Below are 26,210 nucleotides of genomic sequence, written 5' to 3'. Positions count from 1 at the left end.
AATTAATAAAACAAATGGACATTAAAGCCAAATTTCAAGTCTAGATATGTGCATTTATTTATTTTTGTGTTCCACATGTTTATTGAGGATATGCCACATGTTACCCACTGTAACATGTGTAACAAGAGAAGCCCTCTTCTCTTGGAAACTAACTAGGAAGTAGCATTGTCTTCACATATAATGAGGTCTTGACCATATTGGTCATTTTAAAATAAGAAAATAACTCAAAATAGATTATAGCATTATATGGAAAAATGCATTAGTTACAGGTGTAAAAAAAAAAAGATCTTGTAGATGATGTATTCAAGAATGTCCTACTATAAACACATTATAGTTTCTTGACCTACATGAACTTGATGGTCTGTTCCCAGCCTCCCATGCTGTCTCAAAAATCCAAACCAAATCAAACCAAACAAACAAACAAACAAAATCTTCCCAGAACCAGACTGCTTAAGGCTGAGTTCTAAGTGACCACACAACAGCTGTGCTTACTTCTCTTGATTCATATCATCATAATGTGAAAGCAAACATGGCAATGTAGAGGATTATCTAATCTCAGTTACGATCAAAATTTTCTTCTGCGGAACCTCCTAAAGAAAAGCAGTATAATATGATAGAGTTCATAAGTAAAATTATAATTTTAATAAAAATATCATAATAATATGATAGAGTTCATATTATACTGATGCTCTATCATGTAAATAGAAATTTCACTGAAAAATTTACACAAAAGTGATTACTAATAAAATAATTCTCTGGAAACGGAAATCCAATGTTCTAGGAAAATCTGTGATATATTTCAGAAAATCTTAAAAAAAAGTAATGAGCTTTATCTCTTCCATGCAATTTTCACATTGTTAACTCTGGGTCACAGCTTATATGCTCAGTTTATTTAATTAGTCACTGAATTGTCACATCCTTTGAATACTACCAAACAGGGATGCCTAATAAGTAGTGTTTCCTAAGTGGATAAGTATTGTTCCTTGGTCTTTCGAGTTTAGACTAAATACACCCTCTTAGCTATCTGTTGGTATTTTTCTACTTGACCTTAAAATATGCCATTCTTCTTGGGGTATATAATCTGTATGTGTATCTCAGTATTTTTTTCTTTTGGTAGAAGAAAATATTAGAGATTGAATACTTTCAAAGAAAAAAATGTATTTACCTCATAGTTTTGGAAACTGAAAGTCTAAAGTAGAAAGATTCTAAATGTTGACCTCTAGCAAGCCCCCCTTAAGATGATTCACAGCATAGCAGAGAGGCAGAAAGGAAAATGGCCGTATGCAGAAGATGATATGGCAAACCAACAAGCCAGAATGATTCAGAGGTCAGGCGCACTCTTTATATAACTTGTTCCCATAAGAACTGACTTCAGGAGTGATACCACATTGCCCTTGTACCAGCTTTCAACATTGTCACACCAAGGTCCAATCTACTAACATGTGTATCTTTGGGAGATAAACTGTATTCAAACCCGGCATTCAAGCCCATTAAAGGTTAAGCAGTGCCTATATGGTGATCTTTAAAGTGGGCAATGAAATACTATTTGTGCTAAAGAGGTCATTTCATATTATGCCCGACTTCCATTTGCTTGATTTGGGGGGGGGGGGCACTTTAGATTTTTAGTTTCCTGGAAATTTTAAACTTCAACAGAGCAGTTTATAACAGAAATAATGTCTCATATCATATGACCTCAATTTTATGTTGAATAGGTTAGTTTCAGGTAATGAAAAATGAGGTAGACAGCTCATCATTTTTTCAGCTTTAAGCTTAAATAATAACAATTCATTTTAAAACTTTGAAGTTAAGTTTTTGTTTTCTGCTGCCTGTGGTGCCCCTTCATTAAAGAAGAATACATTAAGAAGCCATTGCTAGCTATTGTTAAATATTATGCTATTCTTGGTGCAGTGGATCAGGAGATTTATCAGTTCTAGGAATCCCATATTTTATATGCATATTAGGAACAAATTACCCATTTATATATGTTCTGAAAATTACACTATCAGTCAATATCTAACACATACTTGATTTGCTTTAACTGGTTTTTTTCAAGTATTTGTTCAGAGAAAACAATTAGCCGTATATGCTCCTTACTTAGAGCTATCACTCACTTCTGTTGAGCAGTTGCAGTCACAACTTATCTTCATTCTGTCATTGTTTATATTTTGCTTGTTTTCTGCATACTAGAATACTCGATTTTGCATGTTTTACTTCTTAGTTATTTCCAGTTATTGTAACTGCCTTCATTTGTAGAAATAGATTGCTAGAAATGGGTTAAGTCATATGCTTTGTTCCTAACTTTAGCCTAAAGTTTATCTTTACCATTAAATTAAATATGCAAGCATACCTACTAATCTATAATTCTAGGGTATGGCCTTCATAAATACTAGTGTCTTGTAAATTAAAAGTTGAGGCAACTCTATGCAGAGCAAGAATAATAATGCCATTTTCTCCAATATATGTTACCTCATGTCTCTGTGTTGCATTTGGTAATTCTTCCTGTAGTCTAAACTTATTCATTAATTATTTTTATGTCTATTGATCAGACAATAAGATCAAGGGCTCCACTTGAAGTGCTGTTATGACTGGTTAAAGGTTCAGATGATGATTAACATGCTTTTGCAACACTTTATTTCATTGTAACTTTTTAGGTATAATATATGATATGCTTAAAACACTAAACAACAATGCAATCATAACTTGTACACGCACTCGGAAACTAAAACATTCATATGATATGCTTCATTGTTTTATTGGCTTAATGTTAGTAGTCGGAAACCAAACCTGCAATATCTCCAAGGTATGCTTATATTGCTATTGTTAGAAAATATAATATTTCTGTCTTCTTCACTAACTTAGTCCTGGTTTAAGTACCCTTCACCTTAACCATATCATACCTTAAACTCTTAGTATAGTAAATCCTATCACTTTATTTTTTTAACCTAGTTGCTAATTTGTATTGAAATTATAATTTTTTTCAGCTAGTTTATGGGGAAGTGATGATGTTTTTGTACCTTTAACCATGTTATAAAACCATAGAACTAGTAGGAATATATTTTAGAAGTAATTTTTATTTCAATAATAATAGGCAAACTGTGGATATAGCATAGTGCCACAGCTAATAAGGGAGTTCTTGCCTAGCATGCACAGGGTGTTGGGTTCCATCCTCAACACCACAAAACTAAAAACAAATAAAAACCGTAAGAATAACCAACACTAATGCCCAGTCTTCTATACTTCTGAGATCTCTCTGTCACAGCAATCTGAGGTGTCCTGGTTTGGACTTCAGGTTACCAGAGAAGATGGGTTTTCTATCAAATACTTTGAAACTATGAAGAAAAGAATAAGATGGGACTTGTAACATTCCTTGTATTTTCCTAGTCAATAGCCAATATTCAGTGATCCTGAAAAACTGAGTTGACTGACTATACAAATTTAAATGTTTGAGGAACTACAAAATATGGTTTATCTTAAAGTGAATCTTACTACTCTGCCTTTATTCTTTTTTGGCTATTTCACTCAGTTTGCTATTTAATCTTTAATTACAGGCCACAAAAGAAGTAATAGAACGGGAAGCGCCAGGGATGGCCCTGGCAATGCTGATGGGATCACTTAATGTTACACCTCTGGGCATGCTCTCTAGGTAAGAAAGCCACCAACAAACTGCAAAGAAAGTGAACCTCCTGACTATAGATCAGTACCCTAGAATAGTACATCTAAAAAACTTTAGACACAAGACTTGATAGCTTCATTCTGTTTTATCCAGAGTTAAGAATATTGGTCTCTGTAGCTTTCTTGAACAGATCCTCCTTTTTTTTCTTGTTTTTTTTTTTTTTTCTTTTGCTCAACTTTTAGGTACTTTCTGAATGTCAGCAGTCCTAATGCATAAGAGTTGAATTTGTTAAAATGTAAAGTTATCCTTTTTGTGATTATTTATAATCACCAACTGATATTTATTAACTGTAACTAGGTGCTAGTTTAATGCAATGAACCAGCAAATTTTATTAAAATCACGTATCTCATATGTTAAGAACTTTGATTTGAATTTACAAGAAGGGATATTTATGTGCAGTCATAAAAAGAATTCAATTCATATTGATAGTTTCTGGGTAATTTAGTATATTTAAATTGCTCTATTAAATCAGTATATTATTATATTAAATTAGTGTATTTAAAATTGCTTTATTGGCATAGCTGGTGGCATTTATACCTTATCTGATGGTTTCTTAATATTTTAGCAAATCTTAGTTTATAGTTCTATAAATGAGCATAATACACATCATTAAATATAAAGCTGTTCATTTAGTCAGTGTCTCTTTTAATGATCTTTAAATAATAAATATTTAATCTCAGAGTAGCCAAAATAATATGACTTTGTAAGTTTATAACTTTATAATCAGCATAGCCATTTATATTTTGTGTGAAATATGTTTATAAAAGCTAAGGTACCTATTTAAATGTTATTCAAAATGGTTTTCCTCTTCCATGGATTAAGTTTATATTTCATTAGTCATTGGAGTTATAACTATGAATGAATCATCAGTTATTATATTCTCTTTACTATCATATGTATATACAGTATTATAATGTTAAATTTAATAAATATAAATAAAATTAAAATAATATGAGATATTATATATTTATAAAATTAGCTTTTTAAGAAATTTATACATGCTTTGATCATATTCTCCCTTCCACTAACTCTTCCAATATCTATGACCCTTCCCTTCCCACCTAACATTGTCTTTCACCCTCATCAACACCAATACATATCTCACAAATACTCTTTGTGTGTGGCCTGCCACTGGAGTATAGTAGACCTACCAGGGGCCACGTTATCCCTCTCTCAACAACTGAGAATTGCCAATAGCTTTTCATCTAAGGGTGGAATTTCGTGCCCAACTCCCCTCTTCACACTTAGATTTGGTTTGGCTTGAACTTGCACTGATCATATTCATGTTTTCATACTACTTGAATTCATATGAGGGTATGCCCTGCTGTTTCCAGAAGACACCATTTCCTTGTATCTGTCCACTGCCTCTGGCTTGTTCTTTCTCTTCATTCTGTCTGTATCAATGATCCCTGAGCACGCTACCATTCTACTGTCACTTGTCAACAGCTCTCTGCTTGTTGGCCATTGTGGATCTCTGTGTTGCTCATCATCTAATGCAAGAAAACATTCTCTGATGAAGTTTGAGAAATGTCCTAATTTATGGGTATAATATCATTGGGAGTTGGTTTAAAACAATGCCTACTTAACAAATGATACTAGTTTCTTACTTAGTTTCTTACCTAAATAAACTATTATTTATCTAGGTATAGGTTCTTGTCCCAGTAATGATGTTAGATATGGACTTTATCTTGGGGATCTGTCCTTTAATCCAATCAGAAAGTGGTTAGTTACTTCCATGATATTGATGCCACTATTGCAAAAGTAGGCATAGTCTTGCCAGGCCAGGCAATATTCGAGCTAATTGGGTTCCCAGCTCAAAAAGATTGATGCTTACTTTTCTCCTCTTGTAGCTTTTATAGTACCCACTAGCACTATAAAAGCTATTTAGTAGGCTTGAAGCTTCCAGATCTGTGCCAACTTGATATCATCATGTTCTGGGATATCTTCAGCATCAAGTGATGGAAGTAACCAGCAACATTGACAATGGTCTATGATGCTTGGGAGTCTTTGGGACCTCATTGGCCAATAACTCTTAAAAATATTGCCCATTCCTGGGACATGAATTTTTATCTGTTAGTCTCTTTTGTCTAGTAGGGAAACTGTTGCCCCATTATAGGGTAGTAGGCATCCATATATCAATTTCCCTCATCTACCCAGCTCTCCTTTATTCTAACTCAACTTATTCTTTCCTAGTTTCTAATTTCCTTTTATCCTTTTACACCACAGCATTCTGTCTCCCTTCTATTGAATACCTCTTCATATTGGTCCTTAATAATTTCCTGGCCTCTATGGGTATTCCAAATGAACGATACATATCTATAGATTCAAACCTAATATTCACAAATGAGAAAAAAAAAACATGTGACATTTGTCTTTCTGGGTCTGAGTTTTCCCACTGAGAATGAATGTTTCCAGCTCCATCTATTTACCTTCAAATGTCATAATTTCATTGTTCGTAAAAGATGAGTAATATTCCATTGTAGTAAACCTTTCTGTTCATAGTTGATTTAAGTAAGATCTTTTTACAAATATTGAATGGATATAGCAGGTTCCATTAAATATGTCATAAAAACACTGGGATTATTTTGCTGAGTGTTTGGGGGGGGTGGGCTTGTTTTGTTTTTCTTTTTCTTTGCTTTTCCATGCCTTCTTAAGAATGTTTCAATAACAGGTGTGATTAGAGTGTTGGTACCTTTCTACAGCATCTGATTTTCATCACTTTGGCTTTGGGCATACTTCTCTTACAGTACATGTCATGCTTTTTATGATTATTTAAATGTTCATATTGCCTAGTTTGTAGGACACCCATCTGTAACAGATCTTTATCTTATTCATTTTTATGTACTCAGCTCCCAAAACATTACCAGAAAAGTAATAAGTATTAAACTAAAATAAATAATAAATTTTAAAAAGAGAGGGAGGGAAGGAGGAAGGGAGGAAGAAAGAATGAACAGAATGAAGGGAGGAAGGAAGAAAGAAAGGAAAGAGAGAGAATGGAAGCAAGGAAAGGAAGGAAAAAAGAAAGAATAAAAGAAAAAAAGAAAGGAAGGAGGAAAGAAAGTAAGTTAGTTTAGAAAAGGTTTGTTGTTATGGGCACATAACATTAGTCTTTGACCTCTGTTTTAAGGGTCTTGCTTCCTAAAAAGAATGATGCATTGAGGACTTTACCTTGCAGAGAGTGATATGTAGATAAAATAAGTTGTCACTCATATCTCTTTCAAATGCTGATTCTGATCACAGTTACTTGTGTGTTGTTTTGTACAAATGGCTTGGTAGTTGGCACACATGTTCAGAGCATTCTACAATGCTTCTTGCTAGCCTCTTCATCTATAAAGTGAAGGTGTTACCAACACCAGGTGTTTTGCATCAAATGATTTAAACTGTACAGTGATTGGAACAACAGCTGATTCCCAGACTTACATGCTGGTCTGTTGCCATTATTTGAAAGTTCTGATTTACAGATACACTGGCAAAAGTTTTTTTCTTAACTGTGTCTCCAGACATATCTCCTCATCTCATCTTTATACTAAAGAAATATATTTTTACTGCATGTAGAATTCTGTGTTGGATTTTCTCTTCTTTCATTATATATAAACAAAACAAAAACTTTATTCCACCATCTTCTGACTCCATAATTTACAAGGAAATATTAAGCAATTAAATTGTTGTCTCTTATATACAATAACTTCTTTTCTCTGGCTACTTCGAGGATCTTTTTTTTCTTCATATTTAATTTCCACAGTGTGGTGCTCTGCCTGGGTATAGTTTTGTTAAGATTTCCCTTTAGGGTTCACTGAGACTCTTGAACCTAGAAACATATACCTGTCAGATTTGGAAATCTGTTAGCCATTAGTTTTGGGGTCGGTCTCCTTGTACAAGTTTCAGTCTCTTGTCTAGTATGACTCCTGACATGAAAATCTAATCTGTTAATAATGAATATTCTAAGATTCTTTACGATCTACTTTTGATCTGTTTTCTCACAATATTTCTATGACATATCTTTATATTAACTGATGTCATCCCTCTCTCAGTTCCATTCTGCCTTCAAACATATTCAGTGATGTTGTCAAAAGGGGGGGTGGCAGGATCAGGTGTGAAAGAGACGAGGGGAGATGTACAGAGGGTCAGGAAATTGAACGGAGGTGAGTAGCATTGGGGGATGGAGAACAGGGTAGCCAACAGAAAGTCCCAGAGGCCAGGAAAGCCAGAGGTTCCCAGGACCCAGTGGGGATGACATTAGCTGAAATACCCAACAAAGTGGAGGGAGAACCTATAGAGACCAAATGCAGATGTTAGACACAGCCCAGTTTAGGGATAGGGCCACCTACCCTTCTAAAAAAGTTTAGCCCAGATTTGCTCAAATAAACTTTCAATTCTAAAGCTGAAATTTTATTTTAACTTTATATAAATTTTTCTTTCAATTCTAAAGTTTCCATTTAGATTATTTCCATGATATCCTTTTCTTGACTATATTTATTTCACTTTTTTATGTCATGTAAGAATGCTTATATTAGCTATGTAAAAATTATTTTTTGACAGTTCCCACATATGGCTTACCTTAGGGTTGGTGCCAATGGATTTTCCCTCATTAAAAAAAAAAAAAAAGAACATATTTTTCTGGTTCTGTTGACTAATTTTGGATAGTATTCTCAGTATTTTGAATTTAGTATTTAAATAAAATATCCCAGTTTAAATCTCTGGATAATGTTTATTAGTTTTAACAACCAATGTATTTGAGTATTGATTCCAAACATCTTTACTATACTGTGGTGGTTTGAACAAATTGTCCTCCATATTCTTTGGCACTTGAGTACTGGATTTCCAGTTGGCACTTTGAGGGGAGTTTAGAAGATGTGGCCTTGTATGGGACTGTGGGTAGACTATGAGATTAAAGATTCATACCATTTCCAGTTTGCTCTCTAGGCTTCTCACTTGTGGTTTTATATGTCAGCTCTCAGCTTCTTGCTCCAGCTGGCATGCCTACTCTGATGATGGTGGACTTGTATTCCTCTGAAACCATGAGTTCAAAAAAAAAACCCTTTCTTTTATAAGTTGCCTTCTCATGTTGTATTATAACCATGACAGAAAAGTATCTGAGACTTGTACTGTCATGTTCTGTCCAGAAGTCTTCGTGAATTAGTACAATATTTGAGCAGTGGTACTTGTGTGTGCATGTATATATCATACTTACGTTTTAAAAGTCTCTCATATTTTTCAAGCTTTATATACTGTGAATATATGTGTATGTGTGTGTGTACACATACACATACACACACACACACACACACACACACATTCACAGCTCATGGTTGATCCAGGAATTTTTGCTAGTTCATGCTTATTATTAAGCATCTCACTTTCTCCATCACTCTGCTCCACAAGCTTTTCCATATACTCCAATTTCCAGGGACCCTCACCTCCACTTAACCTATGTGTAAGAAAAAGATATTTCTTAAATAGCGTTAATTCTCTTTGCTTTTATATATCACTTTACAATTATAACACCTTTCGTGGAAAGCAGCAAAAGACTTAAGGAAAATATATTCTTCTCACCTCCTCAGCTTTTCATACGGAGTGCTTTTCTTTTTCCAGGGAAACAGAGTGTGCTACAGCCTTAATAGCAATGTTTGACCTTACATCCTTAACCTTGGTCAAGTTACAGCATATAGTTGGACAAGTTTATATGCGTATAATGGCATGTATCTTTCCTAAATCTATACTTTTTAAAAGATTAAATACCCTTTTCTACACTTTATTAGCAATAGTAAAGCACTCACTGAATAATATACATTAAAGAATGATTTATTCTAAGGGGTTTTTTTTGTTGTTGTTGTTTGTTTCTTTTTCTTTTCTTTTTTTTTTTTTTTTTTTTTTTTTTTTTTTTTTTTGGTTTTTCCAATTCCTTTATCAATTCTAACCATATTTACAATCTCTACTTAGTTTTTTAGGAGTAGTACCTAGCTAGCTCATTTGATAGAGCATAGGATTCTTAATCCCAGGATGGTGGGCTTGTGCCCTATGTTGGGTGCCAAATATAGAGGACCTAGCCCTTTCTATGCCTGCTGTAGCTCTTAAATAAAGACACACAGACTTTATGTTTATTATAAGCTTCAGCACTATAGCTAGGCAGATACTCCTTGATTCTAACCATAATCTAACCCAGTTAGGCTGCCTGCTGCCCAGCCATGTGACCCATTACGTACCATCTTAGTCTCACCCTGGCTGATCCTGCTTCTTCATCCATTCTTTCATGGCAACTTTCATGGGCACTTGCTCATGACAGATCACCCTCCCTCTCTCCCTCCCTCCCTTCTTCCCTCCCTTCCTCTCTCCCCTCCCATCCCTTCTCCCCCCCTTCCTCACTAGATACCCTCTCTAGGATGAGAAGTCCTGTCTCTTCCTCACCTGCCCAGCTATTGGCTGATCAGCTCTTTATTAACCAATGAGAGGTGATGACAAATAATGTTTATACAACATTGAGACAAGAGATGTTCGATAATGCTAATGTCCTGAATGCAACCAGGTCTCTGGGCACAGTACTGAGCATCTGGGTACAGAGTGCACAAAACCATCCCCCAACAGTCCTTTACCAAGTTTTTCACTGATATATATCCAAATTATAAGCAATGGATAATTAATAAAAATATAAGACCTAGTTCTTGATTTTACAAAGAGATTTACTATTGTAATTCTGTGTACCGCATCTTCTAATTGTGTTTAAGTATTTGGTTTATTTTTCAATTGCATAAAATTTTCTGTATGTTACTAGATATAATAAAATATGAAATCTTTAATTAGTTTTTAATTAAAGCATAAAACTAATATATTTTATCATTTTTTAATTGGGAACTTGGTCTCTGTGCTTTAATCTGGTCAGAAACTAAATATAAAACCTCTAGCACACACATTCACTGAAGTTCTCAGAAGTTGAGAGCACTGGCTCTTCTAAAGAACCCAGTTTCGATTCCCAGCACTCCCATAGTTTCTTACAAACTTCTGTAATTCCAAATCCAGGAAATCTGACCTCTGTGGGCAGCAGGCAAACAAGTGGTGTACAGACATACATGAAGGCAAAATACGAATACTCATAAAAATAAACACGTTCAATGTTTGTGGTAGAGGATACAATTTTTTCCCTTTGTTGCCAAAAGTTTTCATATTAATGCTAGTTTAAATTGTGTCTAAAGTACCTGGCAGTGGTGGTATGCACCTTTAATCTCAGTACTTGGGAGGCAGAAGGCAGATGGATCTCTTGAGTTCAAGGCCAACCTTGTCTTCAGAGTAAGTTCTAAGAAAGCCAGAATTACACAGAGAAACAAACAAGCAAACAAAATGTCAAAAGAATAACATCAACTAAACTTTCATCTTTGTATTAGTGAATTAATTTGTGTGATGTTAAAATAGTATGGATTATCTTAAATAATTGATATTAATAGTACTACTATCTTGAAGAGCTTTAATTTTCACTTCACCCAAACCAGATATACTTAGATTATTAAAAAATGATAGAAAAACCAAAGGTTGGCAGATTCTTTTTTTTTTTTTTTTTTTTTTTACTTAGGTCACATCTTTTATGTTTTTTTTTCATTTACTAGATATTTTATTTATACTTCAGATGCCATCCCCTTTCCCCATCCCCCCCCTTAGAAAACCCCTATCCCATGTCCCCTTTTTCTTTTTGCATTTATACATTTTTTTAAAAAAATGTTAATCATAAGCTTTGTAAGTTTGGTATTGTTCAATCAGAGGTGTAACCCACTACCCAACCTAGATATAACAACTATCTTTGACTGGTGGAGATACATGAACATCTGCCTCCCTGTCTCCCCCTCTTTCTCTCTTTCATCACCTAGCTTCTCTTCTCCTTTTTCTTCTTCTCTTCTTACTCCTTTTCTTCCTCTCAGTACTCCTCCCACCTTAGCTCCTCCTACACATCACCCTTCCTGTTAAAATGAAACTTTTCTCTCAAAATACAATTAGAGCATAATTATGCCAATTTGTACCAATGAGGTACAAGATAGTCCTACTACCCAGTCCATCCTTTTGTTGACTAACCAGCACCTCTGTCATCTATCCTGACTGAAACATTTAGTTCTGAACCTGGCTTTAGGATGAATGTCAGCTGCCGACCATCCACTCAGATCTTTTCTCTCAAGGTAAATAGCTATAAGTTTTCAACCTCGTCAGAAATCCAGAATGACTGAGTTAACTATAATTGTGGGAAGCACAAAGCATAGCTTCTAAAACTTAGCCAATTTATAGAGACCTCTGAACACCTGGACACTCGCTCTACTTCAAAACGTTGGAGCATCTGTTCTTCTGCCTTCTGGCCCAGGATCATCTGACAGACCTTAGTGCTGCAGAATTATTAAGGGCTGATTACTCTGTCTAGGCAGATATAATCAGTCGACTATTCAGGTTGGCAGATTCTAATGTAACTCTTTTGTAACTTTGCAGTTATCAGAGAAAGTTTTTGGTTTTTCTTTTTATTTTATTAGATATTTTATTTACATTTCAGATGTGATCCCCTTTTCCCATTCCCCCACCCCACCCAGGAACCCCAAATCCCATTCCTCCTCCTCCTGCTTCTATGAGGATGTGCCCTTACCCACCCACGAATTTCCCCACACTGGGGCATCCAGCCCCCACTGGACCAAGGTCTTCCTCTCCTGCTTATGCCCAACAAGGCCATCTTCCCCTACATATACAGCTGGAGCCATGAGTCCCTCCCTATGTGCTCCCAGGCTGGTGGTTTAGACCCTGGGGGTTCTGGTTGGTTGCTATTGTTGCTCTCCCCATGGAGACAAGAGATGTTTGATAATGCTCATGTCCTTTAGTCTTCTCTCTCACTCCTCCATTGAGAACCCCATGATCAGTTTTATGGTTAGCTATGAGCATCTGTCTCTGTAATATTTCAGGCTCTGGCAGACCTCTAAGGAACCAGAGGGCACAGAGCCAGTATCCAAATTAATAAAATCAGAACTGAAAAGAAAGACATAACAATAGAAACTGAGGAAATTCAGAAAATCATCAGATCCTACTACAAAAGCCTATACTCAACAAAGCTGGAAAATCTGGATGAAATGGACAATTTTCTAGACAGATACCAGGTTCCAAAGTTAAATCGGGAGCAGATAAACCATCTAAACAGTCCCATAACCCCTAAAGAAATAGCAGCAGTCATTAACAGTCTCCCCACCAAAAACAAAAACAAAACCCAGGACCAGATGGTTTTAGTGCAGAATTCTATCAGACCTTCCAAGAAGACCTAATACCAATTGTCTTCAAACTTTTCCAAAAAATAGAAACAGAAGGAACACTACCCAATTCTTCTATGAAGCCACAATTACACTCATACCTAAACCACACAAAGACACAACAAAGAGAACTTCAGACCAATCTCCCTTATATCCATGCAAAAATTCTTAATAAAATTCTTGCAAACCGTATCTAAAACATATCAAAACAACCATCCATCATGATCAAGTAGGATTCCTTTATCCCAAGAATGCAGGGATGGTTCAATATTCAGAAATCCATCAAAGAAAGTTTTAATAATAAAAATTATGACTAAGTTTGATTAACTACACCATAGAACAAGTTGTAGAAGTCAGCAATAAAGACTTACGCCTTCAAGTATTTGGGATTTTTGTTCTTTTCTGGTGTTTCGAGACAGGGTTTCTCTGTATAGCCCTGTCTCTCCTAAAACTTGCTCTGTAAACCAAGCTGGCCTTGAATTCACAGAGATCCTCCTGCCTTTGCTTCCTGAGAGTTGGGATTATAGGAATGTGTTACCACCTCCAGGCATATTTGGCATTCTGTATGCTGCTTGTAAGTTTCTGCTTTATATAGTAGAAGTTTCGGTATAAACCACTGACTTCCAGTGTCAACTTCTATTGGCTTTAATGCCTTAGAAGATATTAATAAGGACAGTGCCTATGATTTCCTTAATGTCTTTCTCTTATTATTTTTTGGGAAGCTAGTTGTTTTAGTATTAGGAATTGCACAAGGAACCAACCTGTTTGAAAAATCACCATGTAAACATAGAAGAAAATGCAAGCTCAGAGAAAACCTGAACAAGCCTTTCTTACACCTCAGGCTGCTTTTCAACTTAGAAAGTGCATATAATATATTTTTTTAGTAGCAATCTAGGAGGAAAGAATACTCATATCTTAAGTTATCACATTGTAACATTTAAATCTTTATTTTTAATAAACATAAGACAATGAAGATAAAATATAGCCCATTCAAATAAAACAAGCAATTGACAAAATATTTATGATAAAGACCAAATGGTGAACTTACTAGAAAAGACTTTTTAAAACAACCATCCTTAGGTGACCAAAGAACCAATCAAAAATATTTATGAAATCAAGAAAACAATGTATGACCAAAAGTATGTTTCAGAAAATGTTTTTTGAAGCCAAGAATAAACTATGAATTTGACAAGTACAAGAACCAAGGTAAAATTTTAACTTTAGGGATCTAGAATCAGTTTTGAGTGTGCTATTCTGAGAAACAAAGAAAACCAGACCTGAAGGTGAGTACCTATGGACATGCAGCAGACATATATGCCTAGAGAAGAAGGGAGATGGAGGTAGGGATGGACATCAAGTTGACAGAACATGAATCTGCAAATCCAAGAAGGTCAGTAAATTACAAATACGATTAAGTTTCAAGAACCTCACGCTACAATGCATTGTAATTATTGTGTCATAAGACAGAAGCAAAGGAAGATACTGAAAGATGCCTACCCTCAGATAAGTTTTGGGTTAGTTTGGTTTGGTTTGGTTTGGTTTGGTTTATTCAAAACAAGGTATCATGTAACCTAGTTTAGTCATCCTTGAACTCCTGGTCCTGCTTTTGTCCTCCCAAGTGGAAAAACCAAAACAAACAAACAAAAAAGAAACAAACAACAACAAAAAACCTTAGAATAAATCATTCTTTAATGTATATTATTCAGTGAGTGCTTTACTATTGCTAATAAAGTATAGAAAAGGGTATTTAATCTTTTAAAAAGTATAGATTTAGGAAAGGGAGAGGAAAGGGGAGGGATGATACTATATAATTAAGTTGTGTGGCAGAAATTTCCCTGTCCAATCTAGTTGCCTTGTTTAGCCATAATAGACTAGGAGGTGTCTAGTCTTACTGCAACTAGTTGATATCAATTGAGTCTGGCCCTTTTTTGAAGAGAACAGAGGAGGGGTAGATGGGGTTGGGGTTTGAGTTCAGGTAGGTGGGGACAGGAATAGGAGGATAGGAGGAAGTGGAAATTGCAGTTGGGATGAAAAAAAGAAAAGCCTGTTATTGAAAAGGCAGGTAGGTGCTGGCTTATACTTATATTTTTTCATCCCTCCCCTTTCCTCTCCCTTAACCTTCATATACACCCTTTCCTGCACACCTTTAAATTCATAGCCTTTTTTTTTCACTAATTGTTACTGCACACATATATGTATTTGTTTATACATATATATTCCTAAATATAATTTGTTCAGCCCATATAATGTTACTTGATTTATACTTTCAGGACTGACCATTCGGGACTGAACAACTAATTAATGTACCCTTCCCTAGGACCACCTCTCCTGCTCTAGCTTTCTTCAGTTACCTGTAGTTATTTGTAGGGTTGAGGCCTCGTGGCCTCTTTCTTTCTTTCTCTCTCTTTCTTTCTTTCTTTCTTTCTTTCTTTCTTTCTCTCTCTCTCTCTTTCTTTCTTTCTTTTTTCTTCCTTCCTTCCTTCCTTCGTTCCTTCTTTCTTTCTTTCCTTCTTTCTTTCTTTATTTAAATTTATTCTTTAATCTTTTTTTTAAAGTCCAGAATGTATCCCCCTCCTGTTCCACCCTTGGACTATTCCATGTCCCACACCACCTCCCCCCATCTCAAAGAGAATGTCCCCACCCCACCTCCACTCCACCAGGCCTCCTCACTCCCTGAGGCTCCAAGTCTCCCGAGGGTTAAGTATATCTTCTCTGAGTCCAGACCAGGCAGTCTTCTGCTGTATATGTGTTGCTGGTGTATGCTGCCTGGTTGGTGGCTCAGTGTTTGAGAGATCATGGGGGTCTGGGTTAGTTGAGACTGCTGTTCTTCCTCTATGGTTGCCCTCCTCCTCAGCTTCTTCCAACCTTTCTCTAATTCAACCACAGGGGTCACCCACCAACTTCTGTCCATTGGTTGGGTATATCTGCATGTGACTCTTTCAGCTGTTTGTTGGGCCTTTATTGAATATTTTTGAGTCTGTGTTTATTGCCCTACAGTCTTATTTTTCTGTGTTTATTGCACTACTTGACTGATACTGGCTTTGTAGAAGGAGTTTGGGAATGCTCCTTCTGTGTTTTGTTTGTTTGTTTATTAAATAGTTTACAAATGACTGGCTGTAAGACCTTTGAATGTTGGTAGAATTCTGCTGTGACTCTGTCTTGTGTTAGAATTTTCTTTTAACTGGTAACCTTTTTATTGTAGTACTTTCATTTGTTATGTATCTCTTTTGAATGTTGACTTCTTGTAATTTATATAGTTTGCCTGAATCTAGAAAATTATCCATTTCTTTTAGGTTTTCCTGCTTAATGGAAAACTGGTTTTCTTTTTTTTTCCCCCATTTTTATTGGATATTTTATTTACACTTCAGATGCCATCCCCTTTCCCCATTCTCCCCCCCCCCACTTAGAAAACCCCTATCCCATGCCCCCTTTTCCTTTTTGCACTTATTTCACTCTCTGGCCCCCATGGGCTTGTCAAACATATGGGAGCCATGCGTAGCCATAGCATAATGAAAAATATGTTTAGTCCAACTTCCAAAGTGTCGATTGTCTATAGCAGTCTCAACAATGTTAAAAGTTCAAAGTCTCATCTGAGATTCATATAATCACTTAACTGTAATCACCAAAGTAAGACAGCAAGACAGCTGGGCACACTGAACTCTGCATCTCCATGCCTGATGTCAAAGCAGTCTTCAGATCTCCAACTCCTTTTTCATCTTTGTGGACTACAACAAACTTTTTCTCCTGGCCTGTTTTCTCTGTTATCAACTTTCCTCTGCAGGTATCTCACAGCCCTGGCATCTTTAACATCTTGGGGCCTCCAAGTCAACTTCATCTCTACAGCTGCTTGTTCCAATGTCTGGGATTCACACATGCTCTTCTGAACTTCTCCAGGCATCCCTTCCCCTGGAGTCTCAAGTCTCTAGAGGATTAGGCACATCTTCTCCCACTGAGACCAGATCAGGCAGTCCTTTTCAATATATGTGCTGTGGGCCTCTGCTTTAGTCTTATGAAGATCATTGTAATGAAAAGGAATAATCTGAGAAAGGAAATTATAAAATGTGTGGTTCAAGTAATAAAGAAGCACCAGGAAGTGAAATGGATGGAGCTGAATCCTAAGTTCAAGATGTTAAACATGTTAAGGGAATGGAATGTAGTGGTTGGAATATGTTTGACCTAGGAGTATCACTATTAAGATGTGTGGCCTTGTTGGAGTAGGTGTGGCCTTGTTGGAGGAAGTGTGTCACTGTAGGGGTGAACAATAAGATACTCATCCTAACCACATGGGAGCCAGTCTTCTAGAAGCCTTCATATGAAGACGTAGAACTCTCAACAACAAAGTCTTCCATATTCCTACTAGGATAGCCCGTTAAGCCACACTTAAAGCATTCTACTGATTTCTAAAATCCACATTCTTCCAAACAAAAGCATGGTCAGGCCTACCATAACAATACCCCACTCCTGATACCAACTTCTGTCTTAGTTTGGGTCTTACTACTATGAACAGACACCATGACCAAGGCAACTTCTATAAAGACAACATTTAATTGGGGCTGGCTTATAGGTTCAGTGATTGAGTCCATTATCATCAAGGCAGTAGCATGGCAGCATCCAGACAGACATGGTGCAGGAGGAGCCAAGAAAAAAAAAAAGATCATGAATTTTAAAGAGAGTAGAGAGGGTGCATGAGGGGTTGTTCAAGGGAAGAAAGGGAAGGGCTAAGTATTATAATTAAATAATCTCAAAAGTAAAACATTTTTTAAAGAAATTAAAAATTATCCCTCAAAGAGCTTTCTATATTAAAACATCTGTTACTATCAGTAGTTCTATGTATGCCTAAGCTTTTTTGCTTTTCATTTTCATTCAGCAATTCATTTGTGAAATTTACTTTCTAGACTTATTGAGAAGTTAAAGTGCAAATCAAAATCTCACCCAATTCTTGAATGCTTTCTAATTTAGAATTTTGAACATCAATATTACTATATTAGTCATATTAATGAAATATGTCTTTGAATTCTTACAATTTATAAAAGCTAAAATTAAACAAAAGGCTGTTGTACAAAGGTCAGATTACGTTGAAATACGTACATTATTCTCATTCTATGTTTAATTTTTTTTAATTTATTGTTCTAACCACTATTATAAAAACATGAGTCAGAATGTCCAATTTGTATAACAATTTTTAATCTCTTATTGTAATATTTTATTCCTATAATAATTTCTCTCATATGTTTACAGTATGTTTGGCCTTTGTTAAATATTTGTTGTAATTCATTATTCAATTTTTTTTTCTTCTTCTTTTCAGACCAGTGTGTGGAATAAGGGGGAAAACTCTGATAATTAACCTACCTGGTAGCAAGAAAGGATCTCAGGTAAGCATTCTTTACATTAAATGTTTAATGAATGGACTTTTAACCTACTGTGAGAGTAAATAGCCAAAAAGCTGAATATACCACAAAGCTGCTCACTGCTGACACTAATCACAAATTCAAAATATTCTCAAATAGCACCCTTAAATTTCATAATTCATATAATTAGAAAAAGTCATTAGAAAGAATGATAGGAATTGTAGGATATTATATACATTATATTATATACATACAGTTATGGTTTATAGAAGGAAAAAATACAGATTAAAATGATTCAAGTGAAGTAGTTTGGGATCTGTGTAAGCATGTCACATACAGATCTTCATCTTCTTACTGTATATTCATGAATTTGTTTGTCTCCGTAATACTCTAGTGTGACAATGCACTAGAATATTGCCAATTGGAGAGTCTAATTTGAGCTATTATGTTTGTTGTATTTGTCTCTGTGTTTGTTTTTTCTTTTTAACTTACGTCCAAATGGCTGTCCACATGGCTGAAGTTTAGTCTTTTATTTCTTATTCTCCAAAATCTTTCAGAGGCAAAGCAATGCCAAACCTACATTTTAATTCATATTGTTAGGCAGTCTGGTTGACCAAGTCCTCTGGTCAAACAAGAACACTCCCAACAGTCTAGTATAGTCTCCTTTCTAGTAGCTAAAGCAAGGCTAGACTCTTTCTGAGTGATAATTAATCCTGGACTGCTTATGGTATGGAATGTTCTGGGCTTTGGGTAACTTTTACCAATATTATTGGTAAATATAGCAATATTATTAAGGAGAATATGCCTGATATGTAAGCAGGAACATTAAATATGGTTAGATTTAGAGAAACATGTAATCTACCGTTTAAAGACATTATTTACACTTTCATATTTTACTTGTAAGCTATTCATTTATCACCTTGATCTCTTGTTGTTTGTACTATGTGACATGCATGCAGTACTGCATATCAGAAATTGCCAGAAACAATTTCCAGTTCTTTGTTAGTCAATCATTTTCTGTTATTGTTACACCTTTAAATAGGCTCTAATTTACTTTCCAAATATGGCCAACAATATCAGTATTGCTATAGTAATATCTAAAGGTAGAAATAGTACAAATGAAAAAATAAACTCCAAAGATATTGGATGAAAGTAAGGTCAAAAAAATACTGCATTACTGGAGTTTGTAAAAGTAACTTATTTGCCAGATTAAATTGTCATCTGGGAGGATTACTGCTAAATAAATTCATCCTTTCTAGTCATTTCTGAACTCTGGCTGGCTGGTTCAACTCAGCTGTTCTGGCTCAAACTTCTCTCCAAGCTGACTGATTCAATCTGGTTTCTCTCAACTTCTCACTAAATTGTTCTGTTTGGTCTCAAACTATCTCTGACAATTTGTTCTAACCTTCTGGCTCCTTGTTATTCTCTGACTTCAACTGCCTCTGTTGACCTGCACTGAATTACATTCAACTCCACTGCATTGCACCACCACAGTGACTCCCAGCTGACTCACCAAACTCCACTCCACTCAACTGAACTGACTGAACTGAGCTCTCTCTTCCTGGTTTTTTTTTTTTTTTTTTTTTTTAATTTATTCTTTAATCCTTTTTACAGTCCAGACTTCATCTCCCTCCAGGTCTGCCCCCCACCCCCACTCAACCACTCCCCATCCTATACCTCCTCCCCTCCACCCCCATCTTCAAGAGGATGTCCCCACCCCTACCCACTGGGCATCCTCAATCCCTGGGGCCTCAAGTCTCTTTAGGGTTAAGTGCATCTTCTTTTACTGAAGCCAGACCAGGCAGTCCTCTGTTGTATATGTGCCAGGAGCCTTATATCAGCTGGTATATGTTGCCTGGTTGGTGGCTCAGTGTCTGAGAGATCTCAGGATCCAGCTCAGTTGAGATTGCTGGTCTTCCTCTAGGGTCGCCTTCCTCCTCAGCTTCTTGCAGTTTTTCCCCAATTCAATCACAGGGGTCCCCAGCTTCTGTCCATTAGTTGGGTGCTAGTATCTACATCTGACTCTTTCAGATGCTTCTTGTGCTTCTCAGAGGGCGGCCATGCTAGGCTTATGTCTGCTAGCACATCACAGCATCAGTAACAGTGTCAGAGTCCCAGGCCTCTTCTTGACTTGGGTCTCAATTTGGGCCTGTCCCCAGACTTTCTTTCTTTCATACTCTTCATTTTTGTTTATGCAGTTCCTTCAGACAGGAACAATTCTGGGTCAGAGCTTTTGACTGTGGGATGGCAACCCCACCCTTCTACTTGATGTCTTGTTCCTCCACTGAAAGTGAACTCTACAAAATCCCCCTTTCCACTTTAGAGCACTTTATCCAAGGTCCTCCCTTTGAGTCCTGAGAGTCTCTCTCCTCCCAGATCTCCAGTACATTCTGGAGGTTCCCCCACCTCCTACCTCCCAATGTTGCCTATTTTCATTCTTTCTGCTGGCTCTTGGGGCTTCAGTTCTGTTCTTCTCTTCCCCGACCACCCGTGACTGCTTTCTTCTCCCTCCCAAGTGAGATTGTGGCATCCTCACTTGGGTCCTTCAGCTTGTTAACCTTTTTTAGTCCTGTGGGTTATATCCTGTGTATTCTGTACTTTTTTGGCTAATATCCACTTATTAGTGAGTATATACCATGCTATCTCTGACTCATTCTGTGAAACCATTCTCTGATTTGTCACTTTTTCTGCCCCTCAATTAGACATCATTATTTTGGATTAAAAATATGTACTAAAGAATTCTAGACAGAAGGATTAAAGGTGTGTGCTAAGGGTATTTCTGCGTTCCAGCTGGATCACATAGGCCTAGAAGGTATAGCTGAGATACAACATAGAGGCATAGGTTGTGCTGACAAATCATAGGCCCTTGGAAGATCTTATGGTTCAAACATGAATTTTTTTTAAATTTTCTTCAGCCAGCTGCAAAGTTGGAACATTTCAAAAGATGAGCCTCAGTAATGAATACTTAAACCTCATACTGATTTACAAGGGTTCACAGAACTAACTGAAAGGTGTTATAGTTATTATTTATACAGGGAGGTAATGTGGGTAAAATTATGAAGGGAAAAGCTCATAGGGCAGGACCTAAGAGGTATCTATCAAAGAGTTTTCATTGTCTTTTCTCATTTGGAACCAAGCACATGTTACCCTCCTGTTCTAAGCACAGTGGCAATATACATGCAGATCATTGCTGATGATCCTTTGGTATCAATAGTTTTCAGGGTATATGTTAGTCAAAGATCCCATCAAATAAAGATATTTTATCAGACATGACACTCTGATGTCTGGAGATAGCCTCCTAGAAACTGAAGGAAAATATCAAACCTCTGTTTCATCAAAATTACATTCTTTATGATATACTGCTTTTTGTTTGTTTTGTTGGTTGGTTTTCTGGTTTTTTGTTTGTTTGTTTTTTGTTTTTTGTTTTTTCAGGACAGGATTTCTTTGTATAGCCTTGGCTATACTAGAACTAGCTCTGTAGACCAGGCTGGCCTGGAACTCACAGAGATCTGCCTACCTTTGCATCCTGAGTATTGGGATTAAAGGTGTGCACCACTACTGCCAGGATGCTATATATTGTTTAAATGGTAAACAACTAAGCAGAATGGGCATCCTTCAAGCTATGGCATTAATACTTCTAAAATTTTTTTAGATATTTCTACACCTTGTAGACTTTATCAAGGTCTTATTTTAACATAAAAGAGAAAGAATTCCACCTATTTCCCAGACACAATAAGCTCTATATTCTGGTTACAACTCCTTGTCTTTTGGAGATGCATTATAGATAATAATGACCCATGAAGAAAAGATTATATTGATTTCTGTTCACACTCCATACAACTTTATTTCTATTTTTTCTGATTGCATAGTGCTAAATGGTAGCTATACTAGTCTTTATACATTAAATGGTAATAAAATTTCAGTCTAAACAAAAAAATTGATTTTTTTCTTTTTTTAATTTGATTTTATTTTTTTCTTACTTTACATTCTGCTCACTGCCCCCCTTCCAGTCATCCCCTTTCACAGTCCTTCCCCTTACCTCCTCCCTTTCTCCTTTGAGTGGGTAGGGGCCTCCTGGATATCCCCCAACCCTGACACTTATGGTCTCTGAAAGGCTAGTTGCTTCCTCTCCCACTGGGGCAGCCCTGCTAGAAGAACATATCCCATGTACAGACAACAGCTTTTGGATAGCCACCAATCCAGTCATGTGTGCCCCACATGAACACCAAACTGCACATCTGCTAAATATGTGCAGAGAGACCTAGGTCCAGCCCATGTATGTTCTTTGGTTTGTAGTTCAGACTCTTGAGAGTGCCAAGGGTTCCGGTTAGTTGATTCTATTGGTCTTCCTGTGTAGTTCCTATCCCTTTTGGGCTGCAATTCTTCCTCTTATTCTTCTATAAAAGTCCTCAATCTTCATCTGTTGTTTGTCTGTGGGTGTCTGTATCTATCTGAGGCAGCTGCTGCGGGGGAGGGATCTCCAAGAGGACAACATGTTCCTGTCTGCAAGCATAACAGAGTATCATTAATAGTGTCAAGAATTGGTGTTTGCCCATTGGGTTGGTCTCAAGTTGAGCCAGTTATTGGTTGGCCATTCCCTCAATCTCTGCTCCAGCTCCCATTTCTTTATTTCTTGTAGACAGGATTAATTTTGGGTTGAATGTTTTGTAGATGGGTTGGTGTCTATTGCTCCACTGGGTTTCCTGTCTGGCTATAGGAGGTGGCCTCTTCAGGTTCCATATTCCCAATGTAGTGAGTCACAGGTGAAGTCACCCCTATTGATTCTTGGGTGCCTTCCTTATCCCAGGTCTCTGTCTTGTCCTAGAGATGCCTCCCCACCTTTTCACCCCTGTCAGTTACAGAATTCCATTCATTTTCATAGCCATCTCTCCTGTCCTTCCCCACACCTGTTCCTGAACCTGCCTCTTTTCCTTCCCATCTTCTTCCCTCCCAGTTGCACCCCTCCTTCTGCCCCTTATGACTATTTTATTCCCCCTTCTAAGTGAGATACTGGCATCCTCACGTGGGACTTTCTTCTTATTTAATTTCTTTGGGTCTCTGTAGTATAGCACAGTACTTGTATTTTATGGCTAATATCTACTTATAATATCCATGCATATCCTCTTGGGACTGGGTTACTTCATTCAGGATGTTATTCTCATGTTCCATCCATTTGCCTGAAAAATTCACGATGTCTTTGTTTTTAATAGCTGAATAATATTCCATTGTGCAGATCTACCACATTTTTAATGAGGTTTGTTAGATCCAAGTGTCACTCAAGCAAAAATTAGTAAACTCTCATGTCTTTCTGATTCTTTCTATATAAAACACAAATAAATCCAAAGATGTATCAAAATTATACTTTGAAAGCAGAGTGTGCATTCATCTAAGCACCATAACCTCTAACATATGCTGTGATTGTTTCACATTTCACATTAAAAAGATGTTTCAGATATGACTCATTTTTGTGGCGGATAGAAATACAATTCCAAAAAATAGGAAGAAACACAAATCCAGAAATTGGAACCAATATGACACCTGGTGGTGGTGGCAACAAATGCCTTAAATCCCATTACTTAGGAGGCAGAAGCAGGCGGATCTCTGAGTTCAAGGCCACCCTGGTCTACAGAGTGAATTCCAGGATAGCCAGGGCTACACAGAGAAACACTCTCCCAAAAAAGAATCAGTTTGACTGTCACCATTTTATATATTTGGTTAAGAGCCTAACTTTTTTTCTTTTTTCTTTTTTTCTTTTTTTTTTTCCTTTTTTTTATTTTTTCTTCTTTCTTTGTTTTTTTATTTTTTATTTTTATTTTTTTTTTTTTTTTGGTCTCTGGGCAGGAATGCTTTCAGTTCATACTGCCAGCTCTACCTCATGCCATTGACCTTTTACGTGATGCCATTGTAAAAGTAAAGGAGGTGCATGATGAACTTGAAGATTTACCTTCCCCACCACCTCCTCTTTCTCCACCTCCTACAACTAGCCCACATAAACAGACAGAAGACAAAGGAGTTCAGTGTGAAGAAGAGGAAGAAGAAAAGAAAGACAGTGGTGTAGCTTCAACAGAAGATAGTTCCTCATCACATATAACTGCAGCAGCTCTTGCTGCAAAGGTAAGTCTGCTGAGAAAGACAACATTCTGAAGCACTCATGCCTACATTACTGATATCATCCCTCTTTCCATCTCAGCTTTCCATAAGTTAATATTTCTTGAGAACATCCTAAAAATGGAACTGGAATATCCGTTACATTCTATTACTATCTCTGTCCTGGTACAGATTCTTTGTAAGCACTCAAGTTAGTTTGAGCTCTAAGGCACTAATAATATGTCATTGCCTAATGAAGTTATAGCTACAGTGATAAACAATGCGACATTTAAGAACTCTTTAAAGTTGTTGTTTTTATTAAATATACAATGATTGTATATTTAGGACATTGAAAGGCCACAGATTTTTAAAGAAGCAGAAAACAAAAGTAAAAGACCTTAGATGACTCTTGAAGTTAGTTCGAAAGAGTAATTTAAAAAGTTTTGCCTGGTATGAAGGTATGGGGTACCCATAAAGCCCAAAGAAAGAAGATTACTACCTTCCACAAAAAATTTCAAAGACAAGTCTTTTAAGTGGCTTTTTAATTTTTCTCAACTAAATATTTGCTCAAATATCAACAAACATATATTATCATAGCGATATAGAGAAGACATTAATATATTTTACTTTTAATTTAATAAAATAATTTAAATTTTAAAAGGACACCAAAGATTACCAAATTTTCTTTAGACAGATTATGAAATAAATACAGGACCAGGAGCCATTTGAGTAAATTTGGTCATCTTAATGTCTCAGAACATAATTTATTTTATGTTTACACTAGAGAAATCCAGTTGCTTTGTTTTCATATCTTTAAAAAGATATCATATCATTTTTAGGAATGATAATCATTTCCTGGTAGATATTTTACAGGTTGAGAATTTAGTATGAAGTTATGTAGATCATACAAATATTTTGTCTATGACCAACCATAGAAAAATCTCTTTTAATTGTTAAAAAGTTTATTTGTTCCTTTATTAAATGAACAATGTAAAAAAAAATCATTACTTTGTTACTATTTTGATAGCACTTAGGAAAATACAGTTTTTCAATAATAGTTCAGAGCAATAACCAGGATTTATTGAGCTGTAAGAACTTTGATAAAGTAAAGGTCTAAAAATATTTAATCAAATCATCTTTTTAAGATTATATAATTCCTTGATACTATATTATAGCTATATTAGTAAATGCTATTGATATGTTTTCAAGTCTATAAAATTTTTTTCATATGGTTTTGTTCTGAATTCCTTATTGTAAATAAACAGATTAGAATCACATCTAAATCCTTTTAACATCCATTGGGTAATCATTAGCTCTTTCATTGAACAGTGTCTACAGATTGATTCTGCCTGTAGATCATTCAATAATCTATTAAATCCTAATCATACCATTAAGTATTGAAGTTGAATTTTTTTACTAGAATCAATTAATAAAATCATTCATTTTCAAATCATTATATGTTCTTTCTTTTTTACCCCTTAGGGTAAAAAAGACCATTAATTTTGGTTGTAAAGGAAAATACTTACAACATATAAAATCAAAGTTGATTTTGTCACTTTGACTTTTAAAAAGTTGGCACTTCATTGTTCCATTTGTTTTCACTTTTTCTTTAGTCATTTTTCTTATATAATTTCATGTTTTACTCTCATTGTATTCATAATTGTTATGTGTTATACATTAGAAGCATCCATTCTACACCAGTCCTGCTGTTTTCATGGCAAATCATGGGCAGCCCATCCCTGGTCTCATCAGTTTTTCCCATCATGCAACAGGCAGTGCAGATAAACGGGTAAGACAGTGCATTTTGAATAATGATTTTGGAAATATATATCATACTTCTTTATT

General features: G+C 35.9%; 1 protein-coding gene across 20 annotated transcripts in view; it reads left to right on the top strand.

Moving 5' to 3' along the window:
- Gphn (gephyrin) overlaps positions 1-26,210 on the top strand; it is a 410,619-nt gene that overhangs the window by 200,940 nt on the left and 183,469 nt on the right. For 11 of the 20 annotated variants that reach the window (XM_076921924.1, XM_076921922.1, XM_076921918.1 and 8 more), the window contains 3 exons: positions 3,549-3,643; positions 18,236-18,302; positions 24,120-24,392. In XM_076921924.1, the coding sequence (XP_076778039.1) occupies positions 3,549-3,643; positions 18,236-18,302; positions 24,120-24,392 (435 nt within the window). Of the gene's footprint in view, positions 1-3,548; positions 3,644-18,235; positions 18,303-24,119; positions 24,393-26,046; positions 26,155-26,210 lie in introns of all 20 variants that reach the window. The other 9 variants (XM_076921909.1, XM_076921917.1, XM_076921904.1 and 6 more) reach the window with 1 other exon arrangement.

Source organism: Arvicanthis niloticus, chromosome 23 (assembly GCF_011762505.2).
Source record: "Arvicanthis niloticus isolate mArvNil1 chromosome 23, mArvNil1.pat.X, whole genome shotgun sequence".
NCBI classification, from domain to species: domain Eukaryota; kingdom Metazoa; phylum Chordata; class Mammalia; order Rodentia; family Muridae; genus Arvicanthis; species Arvicanthis niloticus.
The sequence above is the reverse complement of the archived record's forward strand: the minus strand, read 5'-3'. Positions and strand labels throughout refer to the sequence as shown.